This window comes from Wyeomyia smithii, chromosome 3 (genome assembly GCF_029784165.1).
Source record: "Wyeomyia smithii strain HCP4-BCI-WySm-NY-G18 chromosome 3, ASM2978416v1, whole genome shotgun sequence".
In the NCBI taxonomy this organism is placed as follows: Eukaryota; Metazoa; Arthropoda; class Insecta; order Diptera; family Culicidae; genus Wyeomyia; species Wyeomyia smithii.
This window is the reverse complement of record NC_073696.1, coordinates 98473350-98492162: the sequence shown is the minus strand read 5'-3', so window position 1 is coordinate 98492162 and position 18813 is coordinate 98473350. Positions and strand designations below refer to the sequence as shown.

The following is an 18813-nucleotide window of genomic DNA, read 5'->3' as shown; positions in this document are numbered from 1 at the left end:
GGAATTTTCCGCCATCACATGAAGTCATTATACAAGAATAAGTTTGAGAACAATCAAGAACTGGCTCTGATTACGAAAATAGAGCTTTCAGTTGAAACATCAAAACACTACCGGTAGGTACTAAAAAGAGCCCAGAAGACTATAAAAGAAGCATTCTAAGCATGCATTTGTCTGGAAAGGTATGTGGTAAATACAATAGAAAATAAATTGATCTCTCCCCGGGAACTGTCCCGAGGAGAAAACCTGCGTTCCATTTTCAAACAAAGCAATAACAAATCCGATAAGAATAACTTACGAACAAGCTGACGGTTGCAATAAAAAACTACCATTAACTATTCCTTACAATGCTTTCAACTTTCTCACTTTCGGAATTCGCAGTTGGCAAGGTAGGAAACCTATCTCATGTTGAGGCGAATGTCACACATTCCTAAAGGTCTACATACATTCATCTGCCGATTATGACAGTTGGCATCAGCCATTAGACCAATGTCAGAGACATGACGCATGCAAAAGTCCTACTTTCCCTTCCCGGTCGGGTATGACTAGCCGCTAGAGTGATTAGCCAGCGCCAATGCAATGGGTCATAAAATGTAGATGCACTTTACATTTCCCTTCGAAGACCTTTCCATCGGTTACAGAAATGGAATTCTGTCGTTCAGCGTGTGGAATTGATTGCTGCAGCATGGATCAAGAAACAAAGGCATTCCATTTGCCAGTCCTCAGTATAGCTAGGCTGCTATTGGGATGGTCCACGTACGACGATACCCAGCGATGAAGCGTTTGCTGTCTCTGTAGATAATAATACAGCAATTCTGTGTGTTTGTTTTTTTTTCTGCGAAGAGCATAACCTCCAGCCAACATGTATTGATACAAGTAGGAATTCATAAAATTGCACTGTAATTGTTTATGCTATATTACAATTGCGTTTTGTCGTTTGTTTCCGGCACACGGGCTTTACAATGGTGACATTATGTGCTATTTAAAGTGCGTGTGAATAAGAATGTGCATTGTATAGGTTGGAAATTTTCGTTTTCCTCAAAAAGGTTCATATAAGAAAATATTGAACATCCTTGGAAGGAATAACTTTATTTCTGCAGCTTTTACAGTAGCTTACGTTTTATTGATAGGACAAGAATAACTATGAGTGTGACCCTGGATAATTGAATTGAAAATTTTTAGGAGTGTATAAATTTCAACTATTCTCGTGTTCTCTCCATGGCTGACCTCTTTGGAGCTATATAACTGCAATAAAGTTTAGCATTTTATCACTAGAATTATCGCGCTTCTCGTTAGACTAAACAAATCTCAATAACCCACGTTGTTTTGTTTCTTCGATCGACCGTAACATGATACGGAGAGAGGCTTATCCTTACACGCGGTTAACATGTAGATGTCAATATATTAAACGCTCCTAAATGAACCGCTAAGTAGACGCTAACCGAATAGATGCCCGGCTGGAACTCTAACCATACACAGTTTAGCGCGAACGGATGCGTACCAGACCATACTTGTAGCAACGACTATTTTTAGAACCACATGCTGCTGCTGCAGTCGGACGACGACGTTGACATATGAGCAAACGAGAACCAGGCTTCGCTACCAGGCGCGATTTGGACCGAGTCTATATGAGTTTGGTACGTGACCTGAGATGTAGAGAAGTGTCTGGTAGTACATGTTCCAGGACGCATGATACACACCCTGTGCTTTGTGTTCTCATTTGTAGAAACTTGATAATACCCAGCCATTAATATAGGCTGACCGGCTTGAAACTTTTCCGGTCACATGAATGATGCAACCAAAAAGGCATTTCAACTACAACGAATATGGATGGATTTCGGTAACAACTAAAATTCTACATGGTGTTATTCTTTTTCTCTCCAATTGTGCAATTTCAAACAGCATGGGGAAACGATTCTGATCAACCATTTTTTTATTTGGTTGAAACTTTGCACAGATGAACTCACGTCGTTAAACCAAATTGCATCTGTGACTTGATAGTTTTTGATCAAGCAACAAAAAGTTGAAAAAACAATTAGTGGTCAAAAAATGGCGGTCACAAATACTATTTTATTTCGTTAGATTATTTGGGTAGAGAGGTGAATTCCTAATTTTATCAATACCGAGTGTAAAAAAAAATATGTTTTACAAAGCTTGTAAACTTGAAAAGAATTAATAGTTCACAAGACGTTAATTATTATGAACTTGTTTGTATCTCGCTATTCAAGTGTTACCTATATCACGATTTACTGGCTCAAATGCATTTAATGCTCCAACAATTATCAGAAATGGATCCTCGAACAAATTATATATTAGACTCAAAAAATTAGGCAGAAACAGCCATTCTCACTCGTTTGAACGTAATGCCAGAAACACCAGCGTTTCTCTATGATCATAGTTTAAATTCCGCAAACAACAGTGTAATAGCTAACTAAAGACAGTGTAGACGCATTTGGCCAATTAGCTTCATTGATAGCTACCATTATATCCGCTGACCTACTTGCTGTATTGCTTTTTTTCCTATAAGTATGTAAAATTTTCACTCCAAAGAGCCGGGTTACAAATCTGCTGCAGCAAATCGGTTTCCACCTTCCCTGGACTGAAACGGCAATATAATTCATTACTCAGCCACACAGCTAAATTGATGCGCAAAGAGGAACTCGAGCTCAAGTAGATTAAATAAAAAGCGATTACGCGAGCAGCTGACCGAGATGAAATAATCGCAAGAGAGGAAGTGAAAAAAAAGTGACATTTTCATTATCTACCTGTTCGCCACAAGTGGTGAAGTGGGTTTTCCTGCACTCAGCTGCACAATTCCGCACATACACAGAAGTGTGTAATTCATCAATACAATAAATTTGGTGTGCTTTCACCTTCACAAATGGAAGTATACTCTGATTATACACTTGATGCGGAACGATATAAAAATTATATTGTATGAAATATGACATAGGTATGATTAGGAGACTGCACTTCTGGGTAAACATATCCATCTTAGTTCACTATACACAATTACCTACCATCAAAGATAAATACTAGAATTAAACAAATGTAAAATCGACAGATTACGGCAATCTATTTATACAAGCACTGTGACCTTCTTGGGTTCTATATCTTATCTGCGCTCGGCTGTTTTCTGCGTACGATTTCTCGTGAAGTCCTTAGAAACAATACAAAAATAATCAACAACAGACTAGGTAATGCATATAAGAAGAGCACATATCTTTGGCATTCCACACGGTATCGCGCCCAACTGATAGCAGCAACTGGCTAGTTTCATGGATCGGCTCACCATTGGATTCATAATTAGTCACATGGGTAATAATTATTTCACTCACTAACAACTTTACGACGCAGAGCGGATACTCGATAGTTTACAGTTCGCGACACCGTGAAGATTTTTATTATCGCTGTCAACTGTGTCACATCCATGGAAGGAAAACATGCAAGCTAGCTAATGGAAACGTTCCCGCCTAGTCAAAGCCGCTAATAAGGGAAAGGTCGCTATTTGGCCACGGTTGCAGTTTTCGAACAAAACGCGACGTACGGCTCTGCAAGTGCACGAAAGTTCGCTCGTGTTGAGTATTTCGTGTGGATATTCTTAATGACATCTCCGGACGTGCGCCACCTTAAAAGGGTTTAATGACAGTTAAAGCGAGAAAATTTACAACTGCATTCCAGTGGTCTTCGCGCGTGTCACGTAACAATTTGTACCTGGAAACCGGTTGCTTTAGCGAGTGTAACGTTGGTCACTTCATTTAAACCTACAGGTCGTATTGGGATTCTGGCCTATCCACACACTAAAGTCTATCTATCGTTCATCGTTTATAGACGATAGCGTTAACGACTTTTTCTTTGTAATTTTGCTTACCTTGACATCTCATTTGAGAAACTCCTCTTTCAATATCGTGATCAATTTTAAAAATGCAAATCCAATAACTCATTACTAAAAGTAAACCAAGGTCTGGGTACTATCCGCTATCAGAACTTCGGTTCTATCGACACCGACTTCTACCGACTACTACCGATCCTGCTGATTATTACAATCACTTTCTTCCGAAATTCGAATCCCCTCGAGTGTTGACAAAACTAAGTCTGAATCTACCATGGAATCATACGAGCTTTTTACAAAATTTTGCGTTTCTGTTTCTGCCGATAAAGTTGCACAAGCTGTGATCGCTTCAGTTGATGTTTCTGTCGATTTATTGTTCCCTGTACTTTCGAAGTTACTTTTGGATCCTAATATCATATTAGCCGTTGGTAAAAAATTTAAACGGTCGTGCTGCCCTGGCCTAGATTGAATTTCTCACATGGAACAGAAGGTGCAAGTCCTAGTTGTATACACTGATTTGAAAGCTGTATTTGATCATATTGACCACAAGATTCTTTTGCGAAAACTTGCACGGTTTGGCGCTTCTCGAAAAGTAACGGAATGGCTCAGTTCATATTTGTGCGACAGAGTTATTCGTGTGCAGATAGAGTTATGTTTCTCGTCAGAGTTCATGAATGTTTTGGGTGTTCCTCAAGGCAGCATTTTGAGACCTCTGCTTTTCATTTTATTCTGTCGCTATATCGTATGGTCTAAAATTTTATTTTGTAGTTTAATCTATTGATGACTGCTGTAAATGTATTCAAGCGCACTTGGGCACGATTGTTGATTGGTGTCAACGAAAGTGGCTTGTCCTTAGTGTTTCCAAATGTCAAGTTATGACATTTCACCGAAAAAACAGTCCTTTACTATCAAACTACAAAATCGAGGGGCATACCCTAAAGAGAGGGACCTACTTGATGCTAAGCTCATTTTAAATCAGCATCGGATGTTATCCCAAAACCCACACGTCAACTTGGATTTATGGAAAAAAATTGCTCGAGACTTCGGAGATCGAACCGAAAGTGTGCAGAAAGAGTTTCTACGCTTTGCACTGAGAGATCTATTTCTGTGAGATCCTATCAATCTTCCACCGTATCCTGACCGCTGTCGTCTACTTGCCTTGAGACGCTGGAACGACAAAGAAAATTCAACAGGCTGTAGATCCAGGCCAAGATAATGAACAACAACAAAATTGACTCCTTAAAAACGCTGGTAATCTTCCGGCCTTCACAACGAACTCTTTGTTCTTCTGGACTGCTGCAACGAAACTTTTATTGTACTGCATTTGGGTGCAACGAACCAATGACTGCATATATTCGTGCCTTCTCTATTGTGGAAAACTTGTTCAGATTTGAAGAACCATTTTTTATATCTAAAAGAAGACTGCTAAATAATACCGCGCTTTTATAGTTTTGACCGCACAACATTTAGTCAGACGTTTGTCAGCTAAACTTCATTAAATAAAGAAATAACGTATGACGTATGACGGTGGAGTAATTAAAATCATGCGTGTGGATAGCTGGCGAGACATCAGTCGCGTTCGTAACGTTAGATGGACTGAAGCAAGAAGATGCGCTCTCTAACCTACTGTTCATTATCGCCCTTGATGGTGCAGTACGAAGAGCAAACTTGCAAAGAAACGGTACGATCATCACGAAATCTCACATGCTTTTTGTTTTAGCGGACGACAAGGTCATCAATATCGGCCGCACAGCCGTAGAGGAGGCCATCAGGCCTTTTAAGAGGTAAGCCGCGAGGTTGGGACTCAACATCAACTCTGCCTGAACAAAGTATATGGTAGCTGGCAGGGAGCGTGGGAGTTCCGGTTGTGTTGGGGCTGAAGTAAAAATTGATGGGGAACGGTTTGAACAGATTTTGATGAACTCGTTTATATTAGTAGCTTTAGACATGTGACAACGATATGAGCCGCGAGTTGCAGCTGCGAACAGGGCTTTCTATAGACTACGTAACTCGCACTAAACTAGCACTGTATAGGACGCTGATCGTCCTGGCTGCCCCTTACGGACATGCAGCATGAACGCTGAAGGAAGCTGATCGACGAGTGCTCGGCGGTAAATAGGAAGATGGAATGTGGCGCAGACGCATTGTATACGAGTTGTACCAGGTGTACAAACATACTGATATAGTGAAGGTAATGCAACGGCTTCAGAGGGCTGGACATGTAGCCAGAATGCCTGGCAGAAAACCAGGAAGAGGCCTGTGCTAAGCATCGCATTCGGTGGATGTGCGCGGTGGAAGAAGATGCACGATATGCTGGGGTACGAGGTAACTGGAGAACGGCTGCCCAAGGCAGAAGAAGCACGCTAAGATTACAATAGACTATCTTCTATCATCATCAATGTAAACAATTTTTATTTAAAACTAATAAAATAACTCTCTTAAAACTATATGGTGGCACTGAAAAGATTCAAAGTGGCAAATGAAGTCGATTTACGATCTATGAATATCATCTCGAATCCGGAAATACTCCTATGAGGTGATATATCGTCATTTATGGTTGTTTTCCCGATCGGACTTCTGGGCATATTTAGCAGTATTTTGTCACTTTTAGCTATTTTCCAGGAACCGGAGGTCAACATGTTGAATTTTTGAATGGCCATAAATCGACCTTAGATGCCATTTTGAATCTTTTCAGTATTACCACATTATTTACATAGTTATTTTATTGGTGTTGGATAAAAATTATGTAACAAACAGCCTTATGTAGTTTTACGTCAACTTGCGGTCGTGGCTTTGCACACAGCCCTTCTGCTATTCACTAAAAATGTGCCGCGGTACCTACTACAACTACCGGTACTGGTACCCGCTGTAGATACCGGCGCAGGTATTCGATAATATTAACCTTTCAATTAAGTATTTAATTCGTCCTCAAAAGGACAATTTGTTGTACACTCTAATATCAGATATGACACTGTTCGCATCTCTGTGCTATTCCCGATAGAGAAAAAATACTTTTCTGATATCACAGTGCAAAACTATTTTCACGCTGAAAATTTGAAGGCCGACAGGCTTTGATCATCCCAAAAATTGATGTGTGATTTCAAAATACGGCATAGCTTTTCACTGGAAGAAGTTATTAGCCTATGCGCCTACTACTGATGCTGCCGCTACCATACAAGGGCAACTTTTTGTTAGAGGCAGAAGTAGTGTCACTGCATCTACCACTGACGTTGCCACCACTGCCGCTGCTTGTATCCGCTGCCACTACTGCTGCAGCTAAGTAAGGACTGTCCTAGTCGCCATTCAGAACTTCTTTGACTGGCAGAAGCAGGCTCTTACATAGGCCAAAGAGTACCTTCCCGGTTTACTAGGTATATAATTCTGTCGGCCACGCTAGCGAAAGCAAGCATTAGCATTTGAAATTAAACATATTTTTCACTTTTCCGTTTATAGATTTTCATTTTACATCCTTATGTAACCGTATGTAAAGACGTAGTTCTACGTTAAAAATGAAAATTCCTTAAGAAACTACGTTTCAAGAAATCTGAAAATAATGTACCGTGCTGGATCGAAACCCGTACAGTATCGAAATCCGTACACCTTGATGTTTTTCTTCAGTTTCAAGCATTATAAAAATGAAAATTCATACATATCCGTTGAGTTGTTGGTCTTCTGTTAAATTAAACTATGCGCCAGTAGGCCATGAAATAAAAATATTAAAAATGAAAAATCAATCGTGTATCGGTTTCAGTTGTCATTTCGTTGTATCATTAGAGAATTTACTAAGGAAACGTTCTTCAGATAAAAACGATTTTCAAGTGGGATATGAGTGTTTTACTCTGTGAATCTTTTTGAAATTGATGGAAAAGGTAAGTCTTTGTCATTTTCGAGCTGTGTATTGTCTGGTAGATAGTGTAAATTGTATTTATTCAACAAAAACTGTGCCGTACGGATTTTGATCCTTGTTAATTGCTTGAATCGAAATCCGTACAGTGTGTGTATCATGCATATATTGTTGAACTTTCTTCTTGTTTTCAGCATATAATGGAAGAAAACAAGTATAAATATACGACAAACAATTTCAAACGAGCTGTGACTGAAGTGCGCAAGGGAAAGTCGTACCGGGAAGCGTCGAGAGGTTCCGGCGTTCCGGTTACTACGAAACGCTACGAAAGTTGCACTCTTTCAGCTGATATAAAAAATTAGAAAACCGTGTGAAACTCTAGGAACCAATTGATCCTCAAAATATATTTATTCGTTAATTTAAAGATAAGTTATAAATAAAAGATGTTCATTTTTTTACTTCTATATCTATACGGAGTTTGATTTATTGTTGTATGGACTTTGATCCAGTCTATATCGCGTGTGTGCGGATTTCGATTTAAAAAACTGTGTACGAATTTCGATTCAAAACATGTTCTATTCAAACATGATTTTTTCAAGTTTCGGAGTGATTTTAATTATTTTGCTTGAAAAAAGTGATAAAATATAAGAAGACTTATAACTATACATGTCAGTTAAAAGCAATATGTGATTTCATGTTTTTATATTGACCGTCGAAAATTATCATATGCTTAAGTGTACGGATTTCGATCCAGCACGGTACCAGAGAATGGCACAGCAAATAATCTTCAATTTAATAAAAGCAAAACTGGATGATTCTAGGACTACATTTTGGTTAAATGCTAAAAATTAAGTCGAGCAAAAATGTACAAAATTTTGAAAAAATCTTTATTTTTTTCAACTTAATATTTAACTATAAGTGAAACTTGTAGAAATTTGAAGAATACCCTGCGAATTCCTAGGGACGCTAGAAATCTTAAGCTTAAAAATTTAAAAATGAATTAAATATTTCGTAGATCTCAAAATCTTTAAATATTTTACAAAAAAAAATTCAAAACTTTTAATGGACCATCCATTAATGGTGTCACGCAAAATTTGGAAAAAATTAACTCCCCCCTCCCCCTTGTCACAAACCGTCACAACTTTCCTGACCCCCCCACCTAATTATGTCACGTTTTTATATGCGCTGTCATTCATCAACAAACATGCATGGTAAAACAAAACTAACGAACATTATGTTTTTTAAACGAAAAAAAATTGTCATTTATTGTATCTTAGGGGCCAATAATTACGTAAGCATATTTTTCCACTTTTTTAAACCCCCTTCCCTTCCTTGTAAGACATTGTAAAATTTTTTGATACCCCCCTCTCCTCCCCCCTTGTAAGATCTATATATATATATATATATATATATATATATATATATATATATATATATATATATATATATATATATATATATATATATATATATATATATATATATATATATATATATATATATATATATATATATATATATATATATATATATATATATTTACTTCAGTTTTATCATTATGAAGCAAGCGCAGTACTTCGTTTCCTCTTCTGTCCTTTATTCGAGTAATTCCGTAATTTTCTTTTCATGAATTTTACCGTCCACACTTTTATGAACATGATTACTTGAACAGCTGCACTAAAAATGTTTTTCTTACGTAAGATAATCAATTCACCCGGTCCCTTAAGCAAATCTTGAACAAAAAAGGGGTCGTAGAACTATGAATGAATGATGCAAGTATCATAAATAATTCTGAGTTGAAATGTGATGTCACACTCAAGCTAACTCCCGCCTCCCCCATATGTCACAAAATGTCACAATAACCGTTTTTACGTAATGTGTGGACAGAATAACGTCTTTCATCTTAGATTTTTAATGTACCCCATTCGGAGTGGTACAGAACGAAAATTTAGGCTGAAACTGAACTTGCGCTTTTTTCTTGTGGTTTTAGAGCCATACTTTCTATAGATTAGTTCCTTCCAGAGAAATCTAAGCATATACAAATGAAGATTTGTCTGTCTGTCTGATCCATATGGGCTCGGTACTAAACCGATCGCCGTGAAATTTTGAATATGGGGGTCTTAGGGGTTGGAAAAGGTTACTAAGATATTTCGAGACTCCCTATTTTAGAAGGGATGGGTCCCATACAAATGAAACACAAATTTTTGCACATTTCGAGAACTAATCAAGTAAATTGAACCAAATTTAAAATGGAAAAGTTTATAAAGGCAAAAAAATATTTCAATGGTGGTTCGATACCCCTCCTTTTCAGGAAGGGAGGGGTCCCAAAGAAATAAAACACAAATTTCGCACAACTCGAGAACCAATCAAGCAAATACAACCAAATTTGGCACTTGAATATTTTTAAGCGTAACAAATATGTCCATGGTGGTTCGACACCCTCCCCTCCTCCGTAAGGGAGGGGTCCCATACAAATGAAAAACAAAATTTTGCACACCTCAAGAACTAATCAAGTAAATGGAACCAAATTTGGTTTGTAAAGGTTTTTAAAAGCCAAAACATATTTCCATGGTGGTTTGACACCCTCCCTTTTCTGGAAGGCAGGCGTCCTATACAAAGGAAGCACAAGTCGAGAACCAATTAAGAAAATACAACCAAATTTGGCATGTGAGTGTTTTTAGGGGTAAAAAATATGTCCATGGTGGTTCGACACCCCTCCCCATTCAAATGAAACACAAAATACTGTACATCTCGAGAAATAATCATGTAAATGGAACCAAATAAGGCATGTAAAAGTTCTAAAAGCCAAAAACTATTTCCCCGTTGGCCTAGACAAAAAAAAACGTGTTTGAAAGTAACCCATGGCCAAAATTGCCATTATCAAACCGAATTACGAATTGGTCAAAACACCGCTAGATTTTTCTATATCTATCAAATTCGTAGTGTAAAAAACAGAACAAGTTAACCAATTCAGTTGATATCATGTAAACATACTAAAGTCACATTCATCGTGTACACATTAGTTCAGCTGCCTGCCTGGGTTCAGTTGTTAAAACCTTAGCGCGATTTTGAACTGAATTATATATTTTTAGTTTTGAAAAATTGTTTTGCATAACCCCCAGTAATAAATTTGCATACCCCCCCCCCCCTGTTCCCCTAAACCCTTATGTAATTTTTGGATTCGATTCTTTTCAAATTAGCAAAGAAATCCAAATACTTGCAAACCCCTTTATAGTCTGGAAAATAGAAGAAACATTATCACAAATTATACTTTGCATGATTGCAAACAGTTCCCAATTCAGTTTTTTGGATACTCCTCCATTAAGTGGCTCTAACTTCAAGTATATACTATTTAGCGCAATTCTATTGGTTTCATTTGAAAACTGAGAAATTTTTTTCTAGATATAGCTTCTACATGCCTAAAAAATGTAAAAAAAATCATTTCAAAAGTAGTACTGTTTAAAATGTTTTTTATAATCTTCTCACAATAAAATCGTTGGTAATATTTTTTTTCTGTCAAAACAAGTGAATCTAGGTTTTCCGAATCAATCACAAATTCCTGAATACGCTCCTGGAATCCAAAAAAATAAACAAAAATAAAGAAAATGATCCTAAACTTGGTATTATTAATATAATTCTAACGAAAGGAAAAAACCGAAAGGATCAAAACTGAGTCTAATGGCTGAAGAGCGTTTATAAATAAAAGAAAAGGGCAAAGCAGAAATTGATTCCAAATTTAACTGTGTGTGGTTTCATATATGAATGAGACTAAAGACACAACTTATTCCAAATTTATCTCACAGCTTAGTTTAAAGTACTTCAAAAGTTCAAAACAAAATTTATGAAAAATGATTTTAAATTAGCCTAAAAACTTGAAAGAACCACTGCCAACAAGAGAAAACCAATAAAGAAGAATTATATCTTACTTTAAACGAAATTCTTAAAAGGTTATCAACATGTGCTCAACATGTTTGAAGAATTGAAGTATCTTTAAAAATAACGAAGAGGCTACAAAGAAAATGGTTCTCAACTTATCTCAAGTAAAGCTGACACTAACAAGGACTCTAAAATCAGAATAAATATAAAAAATATCCTATGCTCTGATTCGTAATAATGTAACTTTGATATAACGTGACGAAGAGAAAATTGAGTTATAGTCGAATTCCTCTATAGCGTCATCTCAAGGCACCTTGGTATAGAGAGATGTCGCAATAAAACGAAGAATATGTTTGTATGTATATAAAACAGAAGGGAAGATTTCCATGGTTTAACATTCTTACTAAACTCTAAAGGCTTCTAGAAACCGAACTAATCAAAAACATTTTCTTAAATTAATAGGACGTTAATAGTCGATTTCGAACAATGATAAAATTTTTCAGGTCGCTGAGAATAGAAAATAAAACATTAAATTAAATTCTCAATATGATGTTTTTTTATTCAAATGGTAACTTGCTTACATTAGCGAAAATTTTATTGAACTTGTCAACTGTCTGCTCAAATCAATCAAGGCAAAATTTCTTTGTCCCGAAGCCTGTTACAATTGGGTGCGTTATTTTGCTTCCAGAAAATATGACGCAATTACTAGTTTGCTGTTCTGTAAACAGAACCTGTTTTGATGGTAAATGAGCCGAACAATATCGCCCATGAACAGGTAAATAAAAACATCCAGACAAGTGAGCGCAATGATGTAGGTTTAGCGTAGACCTACGTGCATTGCGCGAAATCGCGCGATAGATAATAAACTCGCGCAGAGCAAATACCGGGCGGGTGATTTCTGAAGTGCGGCTTGGGGTGCCACACAACATGCAGCGTACTTTGTCCCATACAATGGGCCGAGATCGGGTCCAATTATTGCGAAGTCGTTCAATCAGGTTGAATATTTTATTCCGCTTGCTGATTATACCTATTCTATCGATCGTATAAACAACAACATATAGCTGCCAGCTATGGTGGCTTTGTAGATTTCTGTGCTCAATGCTTGCTAAGCATTCTGGATAAGTTGAAGTCTGATGTTTAATTTCCTGCTTTTAGCACTTGTCATTGTACGACTGTGCAATGAAATGATAAGCCGCTCTTAAAATAAATAAATGGTATCTCACGTGGTGTAAATCCAATAAACACTTCAAACGGCCGGATAAAGTGCAAGCATCAAACACGTGTAAACTTCCGAATGGAATATTTGCTCGATTTCGATTACCATAATTTATATCATCGAAGCCATAAACCAGCAAAAGAAGAAATAAAACGACACTTACCCGCATAGTGACTGATCGGCTCAGTAGGTGCCTGCAGTTTATATTCGGACAGGTATTCATCCAGTTCCGCTTCCAGGTCTCTGTGGTTCATCATAGATCCAATCGAGGAGGAAGAGGACAGCTGTGAGGTTGAAGCGTTATGTCGGTGTTGCAACATTGACTCCCACTCCCGGCAACAGGATGAATGACTCTAGCGAAGCGTATCGTAGTTTGTGTGCCGCAAACAGCGTCGATCGGGAAAGGCTAATAGGTCGGGTAATTTACTATTAATCACTACGGAGGTGCCGCATTACAGCGCTCATATTTTCAAAACTCTTATTGCATGTAGCACTCATTAATTCACACACTTGCAAACACTTCCGCTTTCAGCGCTACCACTTGACGGTTTGTTTTCTTGCTTCTGTGGGATTTATTACTTCATAACGCGACGACGATGAAGATATTACACTTTCACTGGATACCTCCTCTCCTAGTGCTGTTGGGTGGGAATCAGATGGAAACTCGCCTCGCTGTTATGCATTAGAATGGATGGGATTTGTCGAAGGCGACGGCAGCTTATGCGCTCCCAGTTCGGTTTCACTGTTCGAAATTAATCTGGAAGGATAGAAAGCGATAGACGATGTTAATTGGAGACCATCATGAAGGCAGTTTGGTAGCAGTAAACGGAATGAATGTGAAGTGAACCACCAATTGAATTATGAGTGCTTGAAAGTGAAAATAATCGGCCATTTAACTATGACGCATTCGGACAGTTTCGAGTTAGTTTGGCTTTGGGACGCCATTGTTTAATTGTGTATTTAGGTTAATGGGTGATGAAACTTTTTTTTTGTTATATATGGCCTGCAGTAGCAAGCTTTTTCGTAGGTAACTGTTAGTATAATCAACATAATAGGTAATACATAAGGTTGTATCAGGTTCATGGTAGTTTGTTCAATTTCAGTTGGCCTAAAGTATTTTGGGAGGTTTTTAGAATGTAATTACAAACGAAGTGATAAGGTGGTCGTGTTCTAAACTAATATTGCATATATATTTATTCAATTCTGTTGAACAGAATTTGGGAACGAATGAAATAAATACTCATGATTCATTATTTATTTAAATATACAACATGGGGCTGATGAAACATTCATTTTTATTGTCGATATTAGGAATAAAATTAATGATAAAATAATAATAAAAAAGTAAATTTGAACTTAAATAATACATTAAGCTATTGGCATCGTCAAAATCAAAAAATAAATTAGGGTAAGATTAAATACATTTCTCACGGTTGATCACCGGACAACTCAACTATTTGTTTTACCTAAAATATATTGAATTTTTAGATCAAATTTAATCCAAATTGTGGATACACTTTGTTAACTAAGATTTCATGGTTCTCTTAGTTTGGTTCAAAGACATTTTATTTGACCTGCTTTTTTTCTGTTTCCTTTCCACGTTAATTTGAAGTTGACTGTTTAATTTTAATTTTCTTTCAGCTCAAGTTAATATGTCATGCAATTTTAATTTGCTTTGATATAGACTCTATAATTTACCATGATCGTCTGAGATAAACAGATAAAACAATTGATATTCAGTGCAAAACGTAGGACTTTTAATCTATGCCATCTGAAGTTTATTATGTTCAACATTAAAGCACAGCTTAATTATAGTCTTGCTTTAAATCTTTTATGGTTTGCTTAAATCTTAGATCATAGCTGAGCACTTTTGTTAGCAGTGTCAAACAAGCAGCAGCAACAGCTTTTATTTGCTCTTCATCTACACTGGTGACTTCTTTTAAATAAATTCAATTCACTATCGTTGAGACCATTCTAAGAGTAGTGCTCATAACTTATACATTTTTTGCTTCTTTTCACGAACCATAGCGCGGCTCCATTCAGCAACCCTGGCTAATGGCGCTGCAGGTAATAAAACTAACAACAACACAATTTAATTGTTGATTAAACATAATGATAATCGCACTTTTTTAAATTTCCCAAACGTGCTTGGAAAATCCCTTTTTAAATCATATGAATGTTTATATGAATGTTTTCTACACAACTGATAAAATGATTATTTGTTCGAAAAACCGTAAAAATGAGTTATTCAAATTCAAACAAAAACATCTTCTGCCCATAGGATATTTAATTTAATTTAATTTAATTTAATTTAATTTAATTTATTTTTCTTTAATTTGGCATTACATATTATGTGTTAATAGAGTACATAAGCTGAGATATGGATAAACTTTCAAAAACTGGATTATTCGAAGGCAATTAATTAATTTCAGAACACTAGCTTTTTAGTCAAATGAAGGAAAAAATTGAAAAAAAAAAAACCCTCGGTCATTGCAAATAGTATAAGGGATAGTTAAAGGAAAGGTGAGTTCAACTATTCTAATATCACAGTTTTATGCGGCTAGGCGCTCCAGCAATGGGTTTGCTGAATTAGCACATCCGTTCCAAAACTTTGGAAGCATTCGTTGGAACCACTCGTTGAGTTCTTCCATGTTTGCAGCTAGGTGAACATCTTCTGTTGGGTGAAGTGGGTCCAAATCCAAAATCATTTTTAGTAGCCGGTTCTGCTTCACTTGTAGCTTTTTTCTGTGGCACGCAGCGCAATCATACCAAGCAGGAAAACCATATGTTATTGATGGTTTGAACACCGTTTTGTACAGCAGCAGCTTTGATTTTTTGTCAAGGTGTGATCGCCGTTTAATCAGCGGATAGAGTGCTCTTGTGAGTTTATCGCATTTAGTTAAGGTGTTTTTAATATGTGCTGCAAAGTTCAGTTTTCGATCTAATGTCAGGCCAGATATTTTACATCGTCTGACCATGGGACTAATTCCCCACACACGGTAATCTGACTGCGGGGAAAATTTCGCGGGCTTCGTTTTCGTGTGAAGAAGATTGCTTGCGATTTGCTAGCATTGATGTTGATCTTCCATCGTTTCTGGTAGTTTTCAATAGCATTTTGGGCAGCCTGCAGTTTATTGACAACTATCGTTGGATCCGAGTTAGAAGTGGTGAATCCGGTGTCGTCCGCAAAAAGAAAGTACTGGACACCGTCTACCATTACGAGGTCAGCTGTAAATATGTTGTACAGCGTAGGACTGAGAACTGCTCCTTGGGGGACTCCATAGGGTACTCTTTTCTGGTCAGATGATTGCCCGTTGACAACAACCCTGAACGAACGATTTACTAGGAACGAACGAATGATTTTTAGTATGTACAAAGGGAAATTTCCTTGAAGCATTTTGTGCAAAATTGCTTCTTGCCAAACAGAATCGTACGCTTTTTCGACATCCAGAAGTACTAGGCCCGAAGATTTTCCGAGTGCGAAGTTGGTTTTAACTTCTTTCACAAGCCTTAGAAGCTGATGGTTGGTCAAGTGACCTCTTTTAAATCCGAATTGAACGTCGGGTATAAGACGTGTGTTTTCAAGGTGTTGATTAATCCGATTTAGTATGGTTCCTTCAAAAAGTTTACTGAGGGTAGGAAGTAAGCTAATGGGCCTGTAGTTCGAAGCGTTCGTTGGGTCCTTGTTTGGTTTTGGAATAGCAATGACTATCGCATGCTTCCAATTCGAGGGAAAATATCCAATTCGAATACATGCGGCAAAGATTTTGGCTAAAAGTATATGTGCTTTTCGTGGTAATCTCTTTAGCACACAGTTTCGGATTTGGTCTTGGCCGGGCGACTTTTTGGATTTTAGCTTCTTGATAAGCTGTACTATTTCTTTGGGACGGATCAGCCACGAATGTGCATCGGACAGGTTGGTTAGATCGATGTGATTGATCGAGTCGTTCACCGCAGCGACAGTTTCGGCGTCGTCTACCATTTGGTTGATATGAGCCTGAGCAAAACTGTTTGCTAGCAGTTGTGCCTTACCGGATGAAGATGCCACTATAAAATCGTCAAGGCGGAACTATATTTGGTCGATTTTCGCAAAGCCTTGGATATTCTCCAAAGTGTGACACGGTCACTTTCGAGTGTTCGTAGTGTTTCCTCGAATTTTTTGAAGCGTGCCTGGGCGCATTCAGTCCGAATCCTGCAGTTTAGTGATGATACAATATCTCGATAGATAGGGTCTCTTCTTCTGTACCATTGTCGCCGACGTTTGTTGCGCAGTGCTATTAGTTGTCGAGTGTGATCGGAAATAGATTCAGTTTGATAGGTGCGTTGCATTATTTCAGGAACCGAAACAGCTTCTGCCTCTAGTATTGTGGTTGTCAGCAGGTCGATTGCGTAATCAATTTTACTCTCGTTATCCAAAGTCGCTATGGTCGGATTTAGAAGGTCCAGTTTCAAATTTATTTCTTGTTGAAAGCGAATCCAATCAGCACGAGCGTAACAGCGATATTTAGGTACTGTTTGTTCGAGCGGCGCTGTTAAGGTGATGTTAAATGCTACTGGAACATGATCGGATGATAAATCGTTCAGAGTAACTGGTTTCGTCATATCCAATAAGTTGTTTGATAGAGTTAAATCTAAAGCTGAAGGGCGTCCTCGGCCGTAGGGACAAAACGTGAAGGTATCCGGGAAATGGATGAAAAAATTACGGCTAGCTGCTTCTTGGTAAAGTATTGTCCCGGTTTTGTTGGCCCTAGAGCAATTCCAGTATCGATGCCGTGCATTAAAATCTCCCACTATGAAAAAGGGTACAGTCCTTCTGGTCAGAGTTGAAATATCTCGACGGAAATGAGTCCAAGTAGAGCGTCTCCTCGCCCCAGGAAAATAGGCTGCAATCAAGTGCACCTCCCCATTCGCAGTGCTAATCGAAATGCCTAAAGATTCTACCGTCTTGGTATTGATGGACAGCTCAGTAAATTTTAGCCCCTTACGGACAGCGATTAGAACTCCCCCACCTCGCTCAGCCTCATTTGAAGCACTATCGTAACGAACACAGCAAAATTTAGGGTGAAAGAATGCATGTTTGTTCTGTAGCCAAGTTTCTGTTACGATTGCTACGTCCACGTCGTGTCGCTCTAAAAAGTCAAAAAATTCTAGTTTTTTATTGTAAACGGAACTTCCGTTCCAGTTAATCACGCTCAAGCTGTCTAAACTAGGCATTATAGACATACTTGATCATTAGCTCTGATATGGCTAAAAATTGTTGTTGTTTGCTTCGACAGTTCGAAAGACGGTTAAACAATTCACGAGCCAGGGCAAGAAACTCGGCCCTAGTGAATAAGTCTGAGTTGTTACTCACTTGGCTGCTGAGAATGTGAGCGTATTATCCTGACGTTGGATGATCCGAGGTTGTTTGACGGGTCCTATAGCGAGTTGAGGGAGCAGTTTGTAGAATTTGCGGTTGTGTTGTTGATGGTGGACGTTGTGTTTTGGCCTTAAGTGTTTCTAACTTCTCAATATAATTTTTACGGGTTGGACAGCCACGATAATTGGCGGTATGCTGACCACTGCAGTTTGCACAGCGAATTAATTTGCGTGTTGTCTCTAGCTCTTCCTTTGGTAAGTTGGTTTTTTTAGGGAGTGAACATGACGTCGATAGGTGCTTCTCGCCACATTTGACACACAGTGGGGTAAGATTACAATTTCGCATCCCGTGCCCAAATCGTTGACAGCGATGACATTGTACTGCATCCGAAGCACGTCGCTCGTAGTAACGCCACTTCACAATGACATTGAAGATTGCTTTTACTTTTTGCAGTGCCGTTAACTTGACGGTCCCTTTGGGAAAGTAAAGTAGATAGAGGGCGGTTTCTTCCATACCTCTTACTTGTGACTGTCGGTATAATTTCTATTTAAGAATGGTGAGAGCATCGTGCGATTAGAATAAAATTCCAGTAATGTCAAGAAAACTCAGGTGGGATCTGATTACCAGACGTACCCCTCCCACCCTATCTCTGATGAAGCATGCAGCCGCAACGAAACAGCTTCATCCCA

General features: G+C 38.0%; 1 protein-coding gene and 1 long non-coding RNA gene across 2 annotated transcripts in view; one reads left to right on the top strand and one right to left on the bottom strand.

The window, feature by feature from the left end:
- The window catches only part of LOC129732587 (rho GTPase-activating protein conundrum), a 48157-nt gene extending 35072 nt beyond the window's left edge, over window positions 1-13085 (bottom strand). Inside the window, exon 1 of the mRNA XM_055693581.1 lies at window positions 12929-13085. Coding sequence (XP_055549556.1) covers window positions 12929-13085 — 157 coding nt within the window. The remainder of the gene's footprint in view (window positions 1-12928) is intronic.
- On the top strand, window positions 12738-14137 carry LOC129732588 (uncharacterized). Its single transcript, XR_008729291.1, has 2 exons — window positions 12738-12951; window positions 13005-14137. It is a non-coding gene; the product is annotated as an uncharacterized LOC129732588 (long non-coding RNA).
- Window positions 14138-18813: the final 4676 nt, after the last annotated feature.